General features: G+C 40.7%; 1 protein-coding gene across 1 annotated transcript in view; it reads right to left on the minus strand.

Annotated features, from left to right (window-relative positions):
- The window catches only part of LOC147725264 (uncharacterized), a 533,626-nt gene that overhangs the window by 57,959 nt on the left and 457,432 nt on the right, over positions 1-18,235 (minus strand). The window contains exons 20-23 of the mRNA XM_086918228.1: positions 15,187-15,195; positions 14,990-15,085; positions 11,725-11,733; positions 11,528-11,623 (exon numbers count right to left, since the gene is read on the minus strand). Coding sequence (XP_086774354.1) covers positions 11,528-11,623; positions 11,725-11,733; positions 14,990-15,085; positions 15,187-15,195 — 210 coding nt within the window. The remainder of the gene's footprint in view (positions 1-11,527; positions 11,624-11,724; positions 11,734-14,989; positions 15,086-15,186; positions 15,196-18,235) is intronic.

The following is an 18,235-nucleotide window of genomic DNA, read 5'->3' on the forward strand; positions in this document are numbered from 1 at the left end:
CTGCCCGTCTTTGAGTTGAGGAGGATGGTAGGGTATGGTTTTTCGATCAACCGGAGACTGTGGCGGAGTGGCTGGAGTCTCGGGGCCCTCCGGATCGAACTGACAACGGGGAAAAAGGTGATGTTGAGTCTTAGCCTCTCTGATTGGATGTTCTGCTTTGTGCCTTGGGGTGTTGTGGGGGCTTTGGAGGTTGGGGGGGGGTGTGGGAGTTTGTGGCATGGGGTAGGAGGCGTTTGTTGATCTCGAGGGGGGGAGTGGAAGAATATTCGTATAGTTGTATTCACTACAGACTCAATCCTATGTTTTTTGGGGCACTGACTGGAGCTCACTGGACTTATCCCCCAAAGAACCCCTTTTTTGTTCTTTCTTTTGAATGTCGAAGGGCGACATCAATGGGCAGTTCTAAGCCTAGCGGGCAGGGCAGCGGGGTCGGGGGTATTGGGGAGGGAAGTTTTTTTCACTGTTTGGGTGGATAGATTTTTGCATTGGTGTATTGCACTTGTTTAACATGCTGTATACGTTGGATTGTCAACTCTTCTTCACAAATCACGATGGGGGTAGGGAGCTGAAGGTCTTGAGTTGGAATGTGAATGGGTTGGGGGACAAAATCAAACGTAGTATGGTTCAGTATATTAAACATCAATGGCCGGATATAGTGTTGCTTCAGGAAACGCACTTAGTTGGCAATACATGTAAAGCTATGCACAGAATGGGATACAAGCTGGTGGCGCATGCTGGATTTACATCAGGCTCCGAGAGGTGGGCATCCTTACACGAAAAGCACTTCCTTTTGTGATAGATTTCACTATGGAAGATGATAGGGGCAGATATGTTGGCATCATGGGTCGGTGGGAGGGGTTTGTTCTTACCCTTGTGTCTGTCTATGTACCCCCGGGTATGCAGAGCACTTCCTTTGCCGACTTGGGAAAACGTCTGCTCGACTTGCCGGATGGGCTTTTGGTCCTAGGTGTTGATTTTAACGCTGTAGTTTCGGGAATCATGGATAGGCATCCCCCATGAGACATAGGGTGCCCCATGCAATAGTTACCTGACTTTATTAACCCCTTCCCTGCTGGGCACATTCCCCCGCTGTGCTGGGGGAGGGCGCACACGCAGTGCCCAGGAGCTCATGAAGAGCTCAGCTTGTCATGCAGCACAGTGCTCGTGTGCTCATGACGAGCTGAGCTTGTGATGACCACACCTGTTTGTTTAGAACGTTCACACAGCAGGGGAATTAGCCCAGCATGCGTGCGTTCTAAAGGCCATAACGAGCTGAGCTTGTCATGAGCACCTGAGCACCGTGGCTCATGACGAGCTGAGCTTGTCATGAGCATGCAAGGGGTTAACGCCATGGGTTTGGTGGATGTTTGGAGGTTGCTCCACCGTGACAAGAAGCAATACACATTTCACTCCGGTGCTCACAACAGCCTCTCCCGCCTGGATTACTGTTTGGTTCCGGCAGCTCAGGCGTCTTACCTCACCGAGGCTATTCATTTCGCTAGGAGCATCTCCGATCATTCCCAGCTGTGGTTCCGGCTTATTATCGCTTCTGGAGCTGTAGGTAGGGTGGCCCCTGTTAACTCCTGGTATTTACGTAACCCCAAACTTTTAAAGGACCTTATCAGGCTCTAGATGACTATTTTGTAGATAATGAAGGGTCGGTGTCCTCCTCTGTTTCCCTTTGGGAGGCCTTTAAGACAGTCATTAGGGGTCAAGCTCACTCGCTGATATCTGGAACCAAAAAAGAAAGGAATAGGGAGGTTTTGGAAGTGGAAGCTGAGATTGGTCGGCTGGAAGGGGACCTGGAGCAGGAGGTAACGCATGCTAAATTACACCTCCTGAGCCTCAACTAGTATGATTACAAACCATTGGTTACTGATAGGGCCGGGGCCCTTGGTAGGGCGCAGCAGGGTAGGCTTTATGGCCTGGGAGATAAGGCGGGGAATCTCATTGCTTGGTTGTACAAAAAAGGCTGGGCTAATCGTATTGTAATGAGGGATACTGATCCACAGAGTATAGTTGACAGTTTTGCGGTGCATTTCCAAACGGTGTATACCTCGGTCTCAGATCGACCGATGGAAGAATCTCAATCGCTGCTTCGTGATATACAGCTACCGTGTCTATCCTCCGATGATCGTCATTTTCTGGACAGTGCTCTTACAGTTGACAAACTCGCCCTAGCGGTTCGCTCCTTGAACTCGGGCAAGGCACTGAGACCTAATGGGATCCTTATCGAACTCTACAAGCTTAGACCTGATAAGCTGGATCCCGACCTTAAAGGTAGCTTTATTGAAGCCAGGGAGGAGGGGATTCTCCCCAGGGATCAGAGATTTGCCTCAGTGGTGGTGATTCATAAGGAGGGTAAACCCAAGACAGTATGTGCCTCTTACAGGCAAATCTCTTTATTGAACGCCAAACCTAAAATCCTAGCCAAGCTTCTCTCTAATAGGTTGGTGAAAGTGGTTTGTAAGCTGATTCATCCGGAATAATCGGGCTTCATCCCTCACAGGAACACAGCCCTAAATCTGCGTTGGTTACACGGTGTGATAGCCAGAGCCCACACTTTGCAGGAACCAGCTACAATTGTATAGCTTGATGCAACTATGGCCTTTAACACCATAGAATGGTCCTATTTGCGGGTGGTCCTGTCTAAATTTGGATTTGGCCCTGAATTTATCAGCTGGGTGCGCCTGCTGTATACAAAGCCGCTTGCTCAGATAATTGTTATTAATCGGGTGTCAGAGTCCTTTTGTCTCGGTCGTGGAACTCGGCAGTGCTGCCCTCTCTCTCCCCTCCTTTTCGCGCTGGTTCTGGAGCCTCTAGCAGCTTGGTTGCACTGGAAACCCTCTATCCAGGTTATTCGGTTGTCCTCCGACTGGAAGGACCGAGTTTCCCTCTATGCTGATGATATGCTGATTTATTTGTCCTCTCCCCGAAAGTAACTCATTGCTGTCTGTGATGTACTGGCCTCGTTTGGCAAGAACTCAGGACTCATTATCAATTGGGGTAAATCCCTGTTGTTTGTTCTAAAGTGTAACCCTCTGGTTCCTCCGTAAAATTGTCCCATTCAAATTAACACAGAGGGATTAAAATATTTGGGTATCTTCATTTCTCTAGATCCAGCGGTGAGTTATGCCCCAAATCTTCTTCCCCCCTTGCGGAGGCTTAGCAGTGATATTGTTTACTGGAGGAAACTCCTGCTCTGTTTGTTGGGACGAGCGGCCCTTTTTAAAATGATAGCTCTGCTTTGTTTCCTCTTTGCACTTCAGAACACTCTAGATGTAGTGCTAGCCAGCTATTTCTGTGAGGTTGAAGAGTTGCAGTGTATTCTTTTGTGGAAGGGCAGACCCCACATCGCTTTAGCCGAACTGACGCTTCCCTGGTATGATGGTGGCGTTGCCCTCCCGGACATCAAACGGTACCATTGGGCCTCTCAGCTGTCTGCGATCAATCATGGGGTGTTTGCTCCAATTTCTGATCCGGGCTATGCTATGGGTAAATGGCTCCTGCCCGGAGGTAGCTACAATAGGGAGCTGTATTCTAGGCTGACTAAGTTAGGTTTGACAGGGCCCACTAAGCATTCTGTCCAAATCTGGTATGAAGCCTCAAAATCGCTGGGATGGAGGTACCCCACTTTTTGATTCCGAGCGGTTGGGTAGGCTCTGGAAGACTAATGGTTTTGAAAAGTTGGACTTGATGGGGATCTCCAACATTAACGACATCTGGGGCAAGGAGAGGATTAAGTTGTTCGAGGAATTACAGGCTGAATTTGAGCTGTCTAGCTCTGAGTATTTTCGCTATGCAGAAATTTGTCATTCTTTACAGGCTGCTTTGCCTGTGGAGGTGGATCTTCCGGAGGCTTCGCCTACTAAGGATAGAATACTGGATTTAACCAGATTTATCCCATACCTTCCCAGCCGACTACGCTCTCTTGAGGCTTCGTAGAACTGGGTAAAGGGCTGTGAACTGGCTCTTGTTTTTAAAAAAATATCTTAAGTGCCCTTCTCTAAAGGTGTGTTTGTATAAAGGTCTTGAAGCCATGCTTTTTACCCGCATCCGTGCGGCGCGAATTCCCCGCCCATGCTGACTCCGCCTTGCGCGGGCAGAGTCATGACGGAACGGTTCCGTCATCAGCACAGCTCAACCGATGCTGATGACGGAACCGTTCCGTCATCAGCATCAAAGGGGTTAAGTGTTGCCACAATGATCACCGCTCGTTTAATGGACTGCAAATTTGTTGCTCCCAGTACTGAGAGCACATTTTTCAGAAGCTAGTGTTGGATACAACGGTTAACTTTGAGGACTTTACAGTACTTTAATTTTAATATGGAAAGCTCCAAAGACAGAGATACCTGTGAATTGATCGATATGAGTAGCCTCGGTCTAGTTCAAAAGGTACCTGTTTCTTTCCACTCTGTTGTTCATGTACTAGATGGGATTTTTACTTATAACCCTGCCTAAATTGTCTGTCGGTTAGACAAGCTGCTTTGATTTTTCATCTGACTAATACTTCTAATGGTGTTAATTACCTGAATCCTAGAAAAGGCAATCAATAAAGAACTTACCATATTTCTTGAATTGAACATTCTATTGGACCATTCACAGTTCGGGTTTCACTTCCAACACAGTACTGAACAGGCCCTAAATATTGCTGCATAGGAACTAAGGGCATCAGTCAATAGGGAGAACTATGCGGTGCTTCTTGATCTTTTGGCGGCATTCAACATGGTCCATCATAAGATTTTGATTCACTGTGTTGAATCTTTGTGCATCAGTGGCTCAGCCCTATAATTATTAGCCTTCTTTCTCATAGATATACTGCAGTCAGTATCTTTGGACGTCTGCTGCTCAGATTCTTTTTCTCTCCCTTGTGGGGTTCCACAGGAAACATCTCTGAGCCCGACCCTGCTTAATTTTACGTCACTCTGCTAGACACACTGATCAGAAATCTGGGGTCTTTGATTGTCTTCTATGCTGATGACACTCAAATTTTCATCTCAGTTGCTGACAACCACAAAGAGTCAGCAATTCCAAGCAACAAGTTAACACCTGGATGACGTGAAATTGTCTGAAGCTAAACTCAGATAAATCCAAGGTGGTATTGATGGAAAGTAATACCTTGTTCTTGTTGCCAAATCCCTAGCCAGAGGGGTTTGCTTCCATTCCAACCCCAGGCACTATGGTGAAAAATCTAGGGTTGATCTTTGATAAACCTCTGTCCTTTGGTACAATTGAATGACGTTACATCAAGCACTTTTTTTTTTACATTACGAATTCTGAGAAAGACCTTACATTTAATTCCTTTGGAGTTTAAGAAACTAGTAGTAACTGGTCTCAGCCTTTCCAAATAGACTATTGTAATGGTCTATATAGTTACTTAGAGAAACAGCTCCTTAACAAATTACAAATCTTCCAGAACTCCGCAGTTCGTACATTGCTGGGAATATCAATACAAAGCTCAGTGCCTAAGGCTTTAGTGGAGCTTCACTGTCATCCAGTTGAGAAGAGTATAGGCTTCAAGGTGGATTGCATTGCATTTAAGGCCCTACATGCCGGAGGCCCAGACTACTTTAAAAAGTAAACTGATCAGATACATTACCACTAGGCCACTTCGATCCTCCTCGGCAGACAACTTTAGTGTGCACAAGTTTAGAAGTACCTGTTGGAGGGTAAAGCTTTCTGTATGGTGCAACCATATGGTGGAATGTCTTACCCCACCCCCCCACTTAAAGAACATTTCTTCCCTGTCAGCTTTTAGAAAGAATCATAAGACCTGGCTTTTTAACTCATAGATCTATAATCTAGTTGCAATAATCACTCGTCTGTTGTGATACCAGTGCCAACATGCCCTGCGTCATTCGAGCACTTTAATCAGCTTTTTTTTATTTCCTTTCATTTCATTCAGAATAATTAGCCAAATTATGCAGCTAGAAAAGGCAAATTATCGATATGTTACAACACATTTCTGGCATTTGTATTCCACTTCATTGTAATTTTAACACTCATCAATACTGCCTTGGCAACAGTGTCACCAAATCTCCTCAAGTTTAACCAGGCTAACAGCATTTCACAGCTGTGGGACTATGTGCAATGCTTTCTTTTAGTAACTGTTGATCCGTCTGAGACACATGAAAATTACACAGTGATTAATGTTGTAAGTGTTCATCCATACATTTGGGAAAAACATTGCAGCAAAAGAATTGAATAATTCCAGTTCCTTGACTGTAGGCAAATGACTCAACATCCATAGAGTGAAGAGCCAGATCCATTGTAGCAGTCTTGCATCCAAAAATCTCAAAAGGGTTTTCTGGCTCCTGCAATCTGCAATGACATTCACTGATTCCCCAGTGGTAAATCGTTTGGAGGTTTACAAATAAAACATGTTTTTTCTCATCCAAATAAAAACAATTAATAACTTACAAATGCTTATCTACTATTGACTGCTGAAATAAGTTACTTGTAACCATAACACAATCTGACAAAGATATATTTTCTAAAGGATTCAGATGTTTGTTACTTGTATAGTCTAGTCCAGTACATTTCAACCAATTGACCAATATTTAAAGAGTTGCTGTGTAGTGTAGTTTGTAAAGGTTTAGTATAGCGCTTTAGTAAATAAAGGTGTATTACAAATATTGAAGTTATGTTTTTAAGTCCCAAATTCCCAGACCCTCCTATACAGCTAAGTTTATTTTTTAAATTAAACAAACATGATGTACCTTTTTTATAATCAAATGGATTTCTATTTCAAGTCACAGATCCTAAATAAAGTGTGTTAAATTGAATGGATCAAAATGAAAGTTAACTAATATTATGACATGTTCAATAGTACTCCGGGGACCTCATTTAAGACAGACTGTCATGCCGCACACAATTTTCTTCAGGACAATGGGTATTCCACAGAGAAGATCTGGATCACCTTTTTAGATTTTCAAGGAACGATTAAGTATACAAATTAGGTGTTTTGTTATTAGTGTTTTTAATGAGATTAGCAAATAAATGTGGCCAACTCCAGAAGCAGAAGACATTAGAAGGACCCACCAGTTTTATACCTTTCATGAGTGTATTTCTATTAATATGTTTAATTAACAATTCATAAACAGCCTTGAACACATCAGTAACTATCTGTTTTAGAAAGGTAATTGGTTATGTACAATGTAATCCTGCCATATATCTTAGACTCAAAATCGTATTTCCAGCTATCTTAATTATAAATACACTTTTATTCAGTGTTTTATATCACACTCCTGCCATTTCTTATCACTGGAAATCGCATCTGTAACATTGACCAATTGATTGGGTTTGCTAACTGCAGAACACTGTACTGAACAAGTGAGGGCCATATTTGGAGTTTGACAGCTGGGATACTCATTTAAAATGTGGAGAATTTCTTGTTTTTCTATATTACATGTCCCATAGGCTAAGGCTGAGTGCATAATTGGATTATTCAATCCCTAATATATTAGTAAATAGAGTGCAACTGATTAACTTTCATTGGTCTGAGAAGAGTCTTTAACTGTTTGCAGGCCTGTGAGGCACTCAATGGGTCTAACTTTATGACAGAGACTCTACTGCTGGATCAGAGGATGTATGCCATTAGTTTTACGAGCTGATGTGAAATGTGCCAACAGTGAAACCAAGCCAGATAAAATACTTGAATTGTTAGCATGGTCATATTTTTCTTCCTGCCTTTGTGAAAGTACCCACAATAATTCATGTTATAGACAACTATCACACAAAGTTTCTCTTTGTTTTCCATATTGTCTTCCCCATTTAGTTGATACACATTCTTCAGTATTCAAAGCTAAACTTCCCTGTACCATATGGATAGCATAGTGGAGGCCTTTGTGTCAGTAGTTTGTGAAGTGAATTTGTTCTGTACTCCAGAAATAGGGGAATTCACTGTAGAACTCTAGTCAGTAAGTTGATATTTCAATATAGCCTCAACTATTTTACAACAAAACGGAAATTGAGAACACAGACTTCCTTCTTCTTAGCACCTTACCATTCGTAGCAGCATCCTTTTTCATAGCTCTGCTCTTTGGTGGTTTCCTCATAGCATCAATTGACTCTTCATTTTGGTTGAATGACACATTTCTTTCAAGAAAACACGTTTGAAAACTTTTACTTCCAAAAATACATTTTGCAATCACATCCTCATAAGTAAAACTGCATCTACTTTTATTTAATTGTGCTGCTTACTTTTTGGATCTACAAGATCCAAATAAAGTTAATGATGATGATGAACACTGCAGATTGTCTTTCAAAATCCATGAAGTCATACTCTATTGTAGATCTGTTAACATAATTCAGAGATTAAGTAACAGACAATTGATCCACCATTGTGGTGCATTTTCCTTCACTGCCAAGACAGAGTTGGAATCTCTATCTAAGATTAAGTTGTCCTGCATCAGTAGCTGTTTGTTCACCATAGCAGATCTAAGCACCATGGACAAAGACACTGCAAAGGAAAATCCACAACACTCGTCCTCTGCCAGTGGATTTTGTTTGCTATTGAAATATCCATGTAAAAAAGTGGACGATTAAAATGCACCTGCAAGTGGGAGTTCACTGCCAATGACTACATGTCTACTCTTCCTGACATGCTGGGTGCAGTAGGTTATACTAATCCGTAAGTGAATGTTTACTGCCTTTGTGCAGCAGACTGCCACAGTAATGATTCCAACAGACATACTGGGACATCCATCACTCAGAGCAGGGAACTATTAAACAACTACTTTTAGCATCATTTACTCAACAATGACACCATGTGTGACGAATCTGGAGTATTTTATGTGGTGGAATATCAGCCAACCGCAGCACCACAAATTGACTATGCAGCTAGAGGTCCATGAAGGTAATCAACCATTCCCTGGCAGGTTTCATTGACTTCCCTTCTCCAAAGAATTCCAAAAGTCTATGACATAAGTACAATCATACATTGGTTTAGAAATCTGCTGAAAAGTACTCCTTACAATGGACACATACTTTACAGTTATATCCTGAGCAAACCAGTGCCACAATAATTGGCAGAAAAGTGAGATGGACAGTTTTAGGGAATGTATAGTGTTTTATTTATATATCAGATTCAGTTGCACTCATTACTTTACATTCATATTCCACATTCCCACATTGCACAGATGTTTTATTGAATCCTAATTTTCATTAATATTTTTCCAAACTCAAACTGTCTTTCTCTTTGTAAATATATTGCTCAAAATCTTACGAATATGTACATGAGGTCATCTGACAAAGTTGTTTTGGGTGTTTTGTGTTACATCAATGTAGCATACAATGCTTGGTAAGTTAAACAGCATATATAAAAGCTTGGAACGTTTAGACATACTAACACACAGCAGCCCCAATGTACAATTACAGTTGAAATTTGATAGGGTAATTCAAAGTTTAGCAGGACAATCTACCTTCTTGAATCTGTGGTCTAAGTTCAGGAAAGGAAGATGTGAATTACTATGATTTTTGTTCTAGTCGAGTTGATTTTGAAGCAGAAATAACATGAAATTCCAAGGGCTCCGTTTGCAGAACTTTGTGACAGATTTACCAAAGGCTTCTGTTGCCCTTGAGTCAAACCAGGTCCCTGAAGCCCATACAATGAATTTACTGAGCCACACATTTCAATGGCTTGCACTATCTTGTGAAAAAAAGAACAAGTGATGCACAGAATGCACAGAATGGGGACGATTCACAGAACTAACTCACAACAAAATTCTAAACTTAATAATTTTGGTATTCACAGAAGGCATTTAGCAGTCTTAAATTAGGATTTTGTCTTAAATTGGGATTTTGTCCTAGATTAGGATTTTGTCTTAAGTTAGGATTTTGTCTTTGGTTAGGATTTTGTCCTAAATTAGGATTTTGTCTTAAGTTAGGATTTTGTCCTAAAATAGGATTTTGTCTTAAATTAGGATTTTGTCTTAAGTTAGGATTTTGTCTTAAATTAAATTTAAGACAAATTTAAGTAAAAGTTAAGTTTTCACCCCTCATCAGGCAGGATAGCTTGATTCCAGTGGCAGATTGAGCCCAGCAACCACGTCTGGGCATACCCGTCCCACTAGGGTGAACAAATGTACAAAGAAGAATAGATGGACAGAATGCCTTATGTTTGCTTTGTTCGCCCTACGTTAGCAGGGTATGCCCAGACATGGATCCCTTGCTCACTTTGCCTCTGGATTCAAGCTAGCCTGGCTGATGAAGGGTGTTACCCAGAAACCGGTCCCAGAATGCTTGCTTCCGATATCAAGGAAGACCTGGCTTGGCAGTTTGGGATGGATTGTTCCCATGAGGCACAGGGTCAAGACTGATTTGCATATAGCTGGGTTTGAACTGAGGTGGTGAAGTGAGCTAAAGAATGATGATGGATTCAACACAGATCTGTGACTGGGGGTGTGTGTCTTAAAAGTTTCAGCACTCCGTTCATCATCACCTTGTGTTTGCTTTGTTTGCATTAGGCAGGCAGCATATATCTGGGAACGCGATTGATTAGTCTTTGATTAGGGAAGCAGTTTAATACATTTCTTCAGTATTCGAAGGATACGGCAAGTCTTTTTGACCACCGCTGAGATCTGAGACTTGAGGGTTAACTGATTAGCCAGTAGGACCCCTAGATCCACATTCTGCAGAATTCAAAGTCAAACGCACTATTGTGATATGCACAATAGTACTCTAGGGACTTCATTTAAAATAGACTGTCATACTGCACACAATTTTCTTCATGACAATGGGTATTCCATAGAGAAGATGTGGATCACCTTTACAGATTCCCAAGGAAACCATTACCTATACAAAGTAGGTGTTTTGATGGTAGTGTATGTAATGTGATTAGCATAAAAATGTGGCCGGATCCAGCAGCAGAGGACATTAGAAGGACCCACCAGTTTTATACCTTTCATGAGTGTATTTCTATTAATATGTTCAATTAACAATTCAAAAACAGCCATGAACACATCAGTAACTATTTTTGAAAAGTAATTTGGTATGTAAAATGTCATCCAGCCATATATCTTAGACTCAAAAACTTATTTCCAGGCTATCTTAATTATAAATACACTTTTATTTAGTGTTTCATATCACACTCCTGCCATTTCTTATCACTGGGAATCACATCTGTAAAATTGACCAATTGATTGGGTTTGCTAACTGCAGAACACAGTACTGAACAGGTGAGGGCCATTTTTGGAGTTTGGCAGCTAGAATACTCATTTAAAATGTGGTGAATTTCTTGTTTTTCTATATGACATGTGCCATAGGCTAAGGCTGAGTACATAATTGAAATATTCAATCCCTAATATATTAGTAAATAGAGTGCAACTGATAAACTTTCATTGGTCTGAGAAGAGTCTTTAACTGTTTGAAGGCCTTTGTGTAAGTAGTTTCTGAATTGGATTTGTTCTGTAATCCAGAAATAGGGGAATTCACTGTCCAACTCTAGTCAGTAAGTTGATATAGCCCCAACTATTTTACAACTAAACGGAAATTGAGAACACAGACTTCCTTCTTCTTAGCACCTTACCGTTCGTAGCAGCATCCTTTTTCATTACACTGCTCTTTGGTGATTCCCTCATAGCAGCAATTGGCTCTTCATTTTGGTTCAATGACACATTTGTTTCTGGAAAACAAGTTTGATAACTTTTACTTAGCAAAATACATTTTGCAATCACAGCTTCATAAGTAAAATTGCATCTACTTTTATTAAATTGTGCTGCTTACTTTTTGGATCTACAAGAACGAAATAAAGTTAATGATGAATATGAGAACTGCAGATTGTCTAACAAAATCCATGAAGTCATACTTTATTGTGGATCTGTTAACATGATTCAGAGATTAAGTAACAGACAATTGATCCACCATTGTGGTGCATTTTCCTTCTCTGCCAAGACAGAGTGGGAATCTCTATCATAGATAGAGTTGTCCCGCATCAGTAGTTGTTTGTTCACCTAAGCAGATGTAAGCACCATGGACAAAGACACCTCAATGGAAATTTCCATATAAAAAGTGGACACTTAAGATGCACCTGTAAGTGGGAGTGCACTGCCAATGACTGCATGTCTACTCTGCCTGACCTGCTGGGTGAAGGAGATTATATTAATCCTTAAGTGAACATTCACTTCCTTTGTGCAGCAGACTGCCACAGTAATGACGCCAACAGACATACTGGGATATCCATCACTCAGATCAGGGAACTATTATACAACTCGTTTTAGCATCATTTACTCAACAATGACACCATGTGTGAAGCAGCTGAAATATTTTTTGTGGCAGAATATCAGCAAACTGCAGCACCACAAATTGACTACGCAGCTAGAGGTCCATGAAGGTAATCAACCATTCCCTGGCAGGTTTCATTGACTTCCCTTCTCCAAAGAATTCCAAAAGTCTATGACATAAGTACAATCATACATTGGTTTAGAAATCTGCTGAAAAGTACTCCTTACAATGGACACATACTTTACAGTTATATCCTGAGCAAACCAGTGCCACAATAATTGGCAGAAAAGTGAGATGGACAGTTTCAGGGAATGTATAGTGTTTTAATTATATATCAGATTCAGTTGCACTCATTACTTTACATTCATATTCCACATTCCCACATTGCACAGATGTTTTATTGAATCCTAATTTTCATTAAGATTTTTCCAAACTCAAACTATCTTTCTCTTTCTAAATGTATTGCTCAAAATCTTACGAATATTTACATGAGGTCATCTGACAAAGTCGTTTGGGGGTTTTGTGTTACATCAATGTAGCATACAATACTTGGTTAGTTAAACGGCATATATAGAAAAGCACGGAATGTTTAGCATACTAACACACAGCAGCCCCAATGTACAATTACAGCTGAAATTTGATAGGGTAATTCAAAGTTTAGCAGGACAATCTACCTTCTTGAATCTGTAGTCTAAGTTCAGCAAAGGAAGATGTGAATTACTATGATTGTTGTTCTAGTCAAGTTGCTTTTGAAGCAGAAATAACAGGAAATTCCAAGTGCTCTGTTTGCAGAATTTTGTTACAGATTTACCAAATGCTTCTGTTGCCCTTGAGTCAAACCAGGTCCTGGAAGCCCATACAATTAATTTACTGAGCCACACATTTCAATGGCTTGCACTATCTTGTGCAAAAAGAACAAGTGATGCACAGAATGCAGAACAATGGGGCCAATTCACAGAACTAACTTACGACAAAATTCTAAACTTAATACTTTTGGTATTCACAGAAGGCATTTAGCAGTCTTAAATTAGGATTTTGTCTTAAATTGGGATTTTGTCCTAAATTAGATTTTTTGTCTTAAGTTAGGATTTTGTCTTAGGTTAGGATTTTGTCCTAAATTAGGATTTTGTCTTAAGTTAGGATTTTGTCCTAAAATAGGATTTTGTCTTAAATTAGGATTTTGTCTTAAGTTAGGATTTTGTCTTAAATTAAATTTAAGACACATTTAAGTTAAAGTTAAGTTTTCACCCCTCATCAGGCAGGATAGCTTGATTCCAGTGGCAGATTGAGCCCAGCACCCATGTCTGGGCGTACCCGTCCCACTAGGGTGAACAAATGTACAAAGAAGAATAGATGGACAGAATGCCTTATGTTTGCTTTGTTCGCCCTACGTTAGCAGGTTATGACCAGACATGGGTCCCTTGCTCACTTTGCCTCTGGTTTCAAGCTAGCCTGGCTGATGAAGGGTGGTACCCAGAAACCGGTCCCAGAATGCTTGCTTCCGATTCAAGGAAGACCTGGCTTGGCAGTTTGGGCTGGAATGTTCCCATGAGGCAAAGGATCAAGACTGATTTGCATATAGCTGGGTCTGAACTGAGGTGGTGAAGAGAGCTAAAGAATGATGATGGATTCAACGCAGATCTGTGACTGGGGGTGAGTGTCTTAAAAGTTTCAGCACTCCGTTCGTCACCTTGTGTTTGCTTTGTTTGCATTAGGCAGGTAGCGTATATCTGGGCACGCGATTGATTAGTCTTGGATTAGGGAAGCAGTTTAATACATTTCCTCAGTATTCAAAGGATACGGCAAGTCTTTTTGACCACCGCTGAGATCTGAGACTTGAGGGTTAACTGACCCCTAGATCCACATTCTGCAGAATTCAAAGTCAAACGCACTATTGTGATATGCATAATAGTACTCCAGGGACTTCATTTGGGACAGACTGTCATACTGCACACAATTTTCTTCAGGACAATGGGTATTCCATAGAGAAGATCTGGATCACCTTTTCAGATTTTCAAGGAAACCATTAACTATACAAAGTAGGTGTTTTGATGTTAGTGTATGTAATGTGATTAGCATAAAAATGTGGCAGGATCCAGCAGCAGAGGACATTAGAAGGACCCACCAGTTTTATACCTTTCATGAATGTATTTCTATTAATATGTTTAATTAACAATTCAAAAACAGCCATGAACACATCAGTAACTAACTATTTTTGAAAAGTAATTTGGTATGTAAAATGTAATTTACCCATATATCTTAGACTCAAAAACTTATTTCCAGGCTATCTTAATTATAAATACACTTTTATTTAGTGTTTCATATCACACTCCTGCCATTTCTTATCACTGGGAATCACATCTGTAAAATTGACCAATTGATTGGGTTTGCTAACTGCAGAACACAGTACTGAACAGGTGAGGGCCATTTTTGGAGTTTGGCAGCTAGAATACTAATTTAAAATGTGGTGAATTTCTTGTTTTTCTATATGACATGTGCCATAGGCTAAGGCTGAGTACATAATTGAATTATTCAATCCCTAATATATTAGTAAATAGAATGCAACTGATAAACTTTCATTGGTCTGAGAAGAGTCTTTAGCTGTTTGCAGGCCTTTGTGTAAGTAGTTTCTGAATTGGATTTGTTCTGTAATCCAGAAATAGGGGAATTCACTGTCCAACTCTAGTCAGTAAGTTGATATAGCCCCAACTATTTTACAACAAAACGGAAATTGAGAACCCAGACTTCCTTCTTCTTAGCACCTTACCATTCATAGCAGCATCCTTTTTCATTGCACTGCTCTTTGGTGATTCCCTCATAGCAGCAATTGGCTCTTCATTTTGGTTCAATGACACATTTGTTTCTGGAAAACAAGTTTGATAACTTTTACTTAGCAAAATACATTTTGCAATCACAGCTTCACAAGTAAAATTGCATCTACTTTTATTAAATTGTGCTGCTTACTTTTTGAATCTACAAGAACGAAATAAAGTTAACGATGAATATGAGAACTGCAGATTGTCTAACAAAATCCATGAAGTCATACTTTATTGTGGATCTGTTAACATGATTCAGAGATTAAGTAACAGACAATTGATCCACCATTGAGGTGCATTTTCCTTCTCTGCCAAGACATAGTTGGAATCTCTATCATAGATAGAGTTGTCCCGCATCAGTAGTTGTTTGTTCACCTAAGTAGATGTAAGCACCATGGACAAAGACACCTCAATGGAAAATCCATATAAAAAGTGGACACTTCAGATGCACCTGTAAGTGGGAGTGCACTGCCAATGACTGCATGTCTACTCTGCCTGACGTGCTGGGTGAAGGAGATTATATTCATCCTTAAGTGAACATTCACTTCCTTTGTGCAGCAGACTGCCGCAGTAATGACTCAAACAGACATACTGGGATATCCATCACTCAGATCAGGCAACTATTATACAACTTGTTTTAGCATTGTTTACTCAACAATGACACAATGTGTGAAGCAGCTGGAGTATTTTATGTGGTGGAATATCAGCCAACCGCAGCACCACAAATTGACTATGCAGCTAGAGGTCCATGCAAGAAATCAACCATTCCCTGGCAGGTTTCATTGACTTCCCTTCTCCAAAGAATTCCAAAAGTCTATGCCATAAGTGCAATCATATATTGGTTTAGAAATCTGCTGAAAAGTACTCCTTACAATGGACACATACTTTACAGTTATATCCTGAGCAAACCAGTGCCACAATAATTGGCAGAAAAGTGAGATGGACAGTTTCAGGGAATGTATAGTGTTTTAATTATATATCAGATTCAGTTGCACTCATTACTTTACATTCATATTCCACATTCCCACATTGCACAGATGTTTTATTGAATCCTAATTTCCATTAAGATTTTTCCAAACTCAAACTATCTTTCTCTTTCTAAATGTATTGCTCAAGTTCTTATGAATATTTACATGAGGTCATCTGACAAAGTTGTTTTGGGGGTTTTGTGTTACATCAATGTAGCATACAATGCTTGGTTAGTTAAACGGCATATATAGAAAAGCATGGAATGTTTAGCATACTAACACACAGCAGCCCCAATGTACAATTACAGTTGAAATTTGATAGGGTAATTCAAAGTTTAGCAGGACAATCTACCTTCTTCTTAGTGGAGAAGCGTGGCTCAGTGGTTAGAGGCGGCAGACCCGGAAGCTGAGATCGACCGTGGACCAGGGTTTGATTCCCCGCCTCGGCGGGTCTCGGGCTCAAAAATCCACGGACTCAACAATTCTCTCTCTGGTGCCTACTCAACTCACGGGGTCACACTCTGCGACTCTGGGCAATAGCTTGCTTAATCTCCACTATGGCCCCTCGCGGCGGGATGCCTGGCTTTCACCTTGTGGACACCCTGCCGTGGTTTCTCACAGGGGAATACCAGGACGGGTTCCCTAAGCAAGCGCCGGGACGCTTACGGGCAGCTGTGCGCTTTACAAGTCCAGCACATTTACACATTTACATTTACATTTACATTTGAATCTGTGGTCTAAGTTCAGCAAAGGAAGATGTGAATTACTATGATTTTTGTTCTATTCGAGTTGATTTTGAAGCAGAAATAACATGAAATTCCAAGGGCTCCGTTTGCAGAACTTTGTGACAGATTTACCAAAGGCTTCTGTTGCCCTTGAGTCAAACCAGGTCCTGGAAGCCCATACAATGAATTTACTGAGCCACACATTTCAATGGCTTGCACTATCTTGTGCAAAAAGAACAAGTGATGCACAGAATGCAGAAAAATGGGGACGATTCACAGAACTAACTTACGACAAAATTCTAAACTTAATAATTTTGGTATTCACAGAAGGCATTTAGCAGTCTTAAATTAGGATTTTGTCTTAAATTGGGATTTTGTCCTAAATTAGGATTTTGTCTTAATTTAGGATTTTGTCTTAGGTTAGGATTTTGTCCTAAATTAGGATTTTGTCTTAGGTTAGGATTTTGTCCTAAATTAGGATTTTGTCTTAAGTTAGGATTTTGTCCTAAAATAGGATTTTGTCTTAAATTAGGATTTTGTTTTAAGTTAGGATTTTGTCTTCAATTAAATTTAAGACAAATTTAAGTAAAAGTTAAGTTTTCACCCCTTATCAGGCAGGATAACTTGATTCCAGTGGCAGATTGAGCCCAGCAGCCATGTCTGGGCATACCCGTCCCACTTGTGTGAACAAATGTACAAAGAAGAATAGATGGACAGAATGCCTTATGTTTGCTTTGTTCGCCTTACGTTAGCAGGGTATGCCCAGACATGGGTCCCTTGCTCACTTTGCCTCTGGATTCAAGCTAGCCTGGCTGATGAAGGGTGGTACCCAGAAACCGGTCCCAGAAGGCTTGCTTCGGATTCAAGGAAGACCTGGCTTGGCAGTTTGGGCTGGATTGTTCCCATGAGGCACAGGGTCAAGACTGATTTGCATATAGCTGGGTCTGAACTGAGGTGGTGAAGTGAGCTAAAGAATGATGATGGATTCAACACAGATCTGTGACTGGGGGTGAGTGTCTTAAAAGTGTCAGCACTCCTTTCATCATCACCTTGTGTTTGCTTTGTTTGCATTAGGCAGGTAGCGTATATCTGGGCACGCGATTGATTAGTCTTTGATTAGGGAAGCAGTTTAATAAATTTCCTCAGTATTCGAAGGATACGGCAAGTCTTTTTGACCACCGCTGAGATCTGAGACTTGAGGGTTAACTGACCCCTAGATCCACATTCTGCAGAATTCAAAGTCAAACGCACTATTGTGATATGCATAATAGTACTCTAGGGACTTCATTTGGGACAGACTGTCATACTGCACTCAATTTTCTTCAGGACAATGGGTAGTCCATAGAGAAGATCTGGATCACCTTTTCAGATTTTCAAGGAAACCATTAACTATACAAAGTAGGTGTTTTGATGTTAGTGTATGTAATGTGATTAGCATAAAAATGTGGCCGGATCCAGCAGCAGAGGAAATTAGAAGGATTCACCAGTTTTATACCTTTCATGA

The sequence above is a fragment of the Lissotriton vulgaris genome, chromosome 4_1 (assembly GCF_964263255.1).
Source record: "Lissotriton vulgaris chromosome 4_1, aLisVul1.2, whole genome shotgun sequence".
NCBI classification, from domain to species: Eukaryota; Metazoa; Chordata; class Amphibia; order Caudata; family Salamandridae; genus Lissotriton; species Lissotriton vulgaris.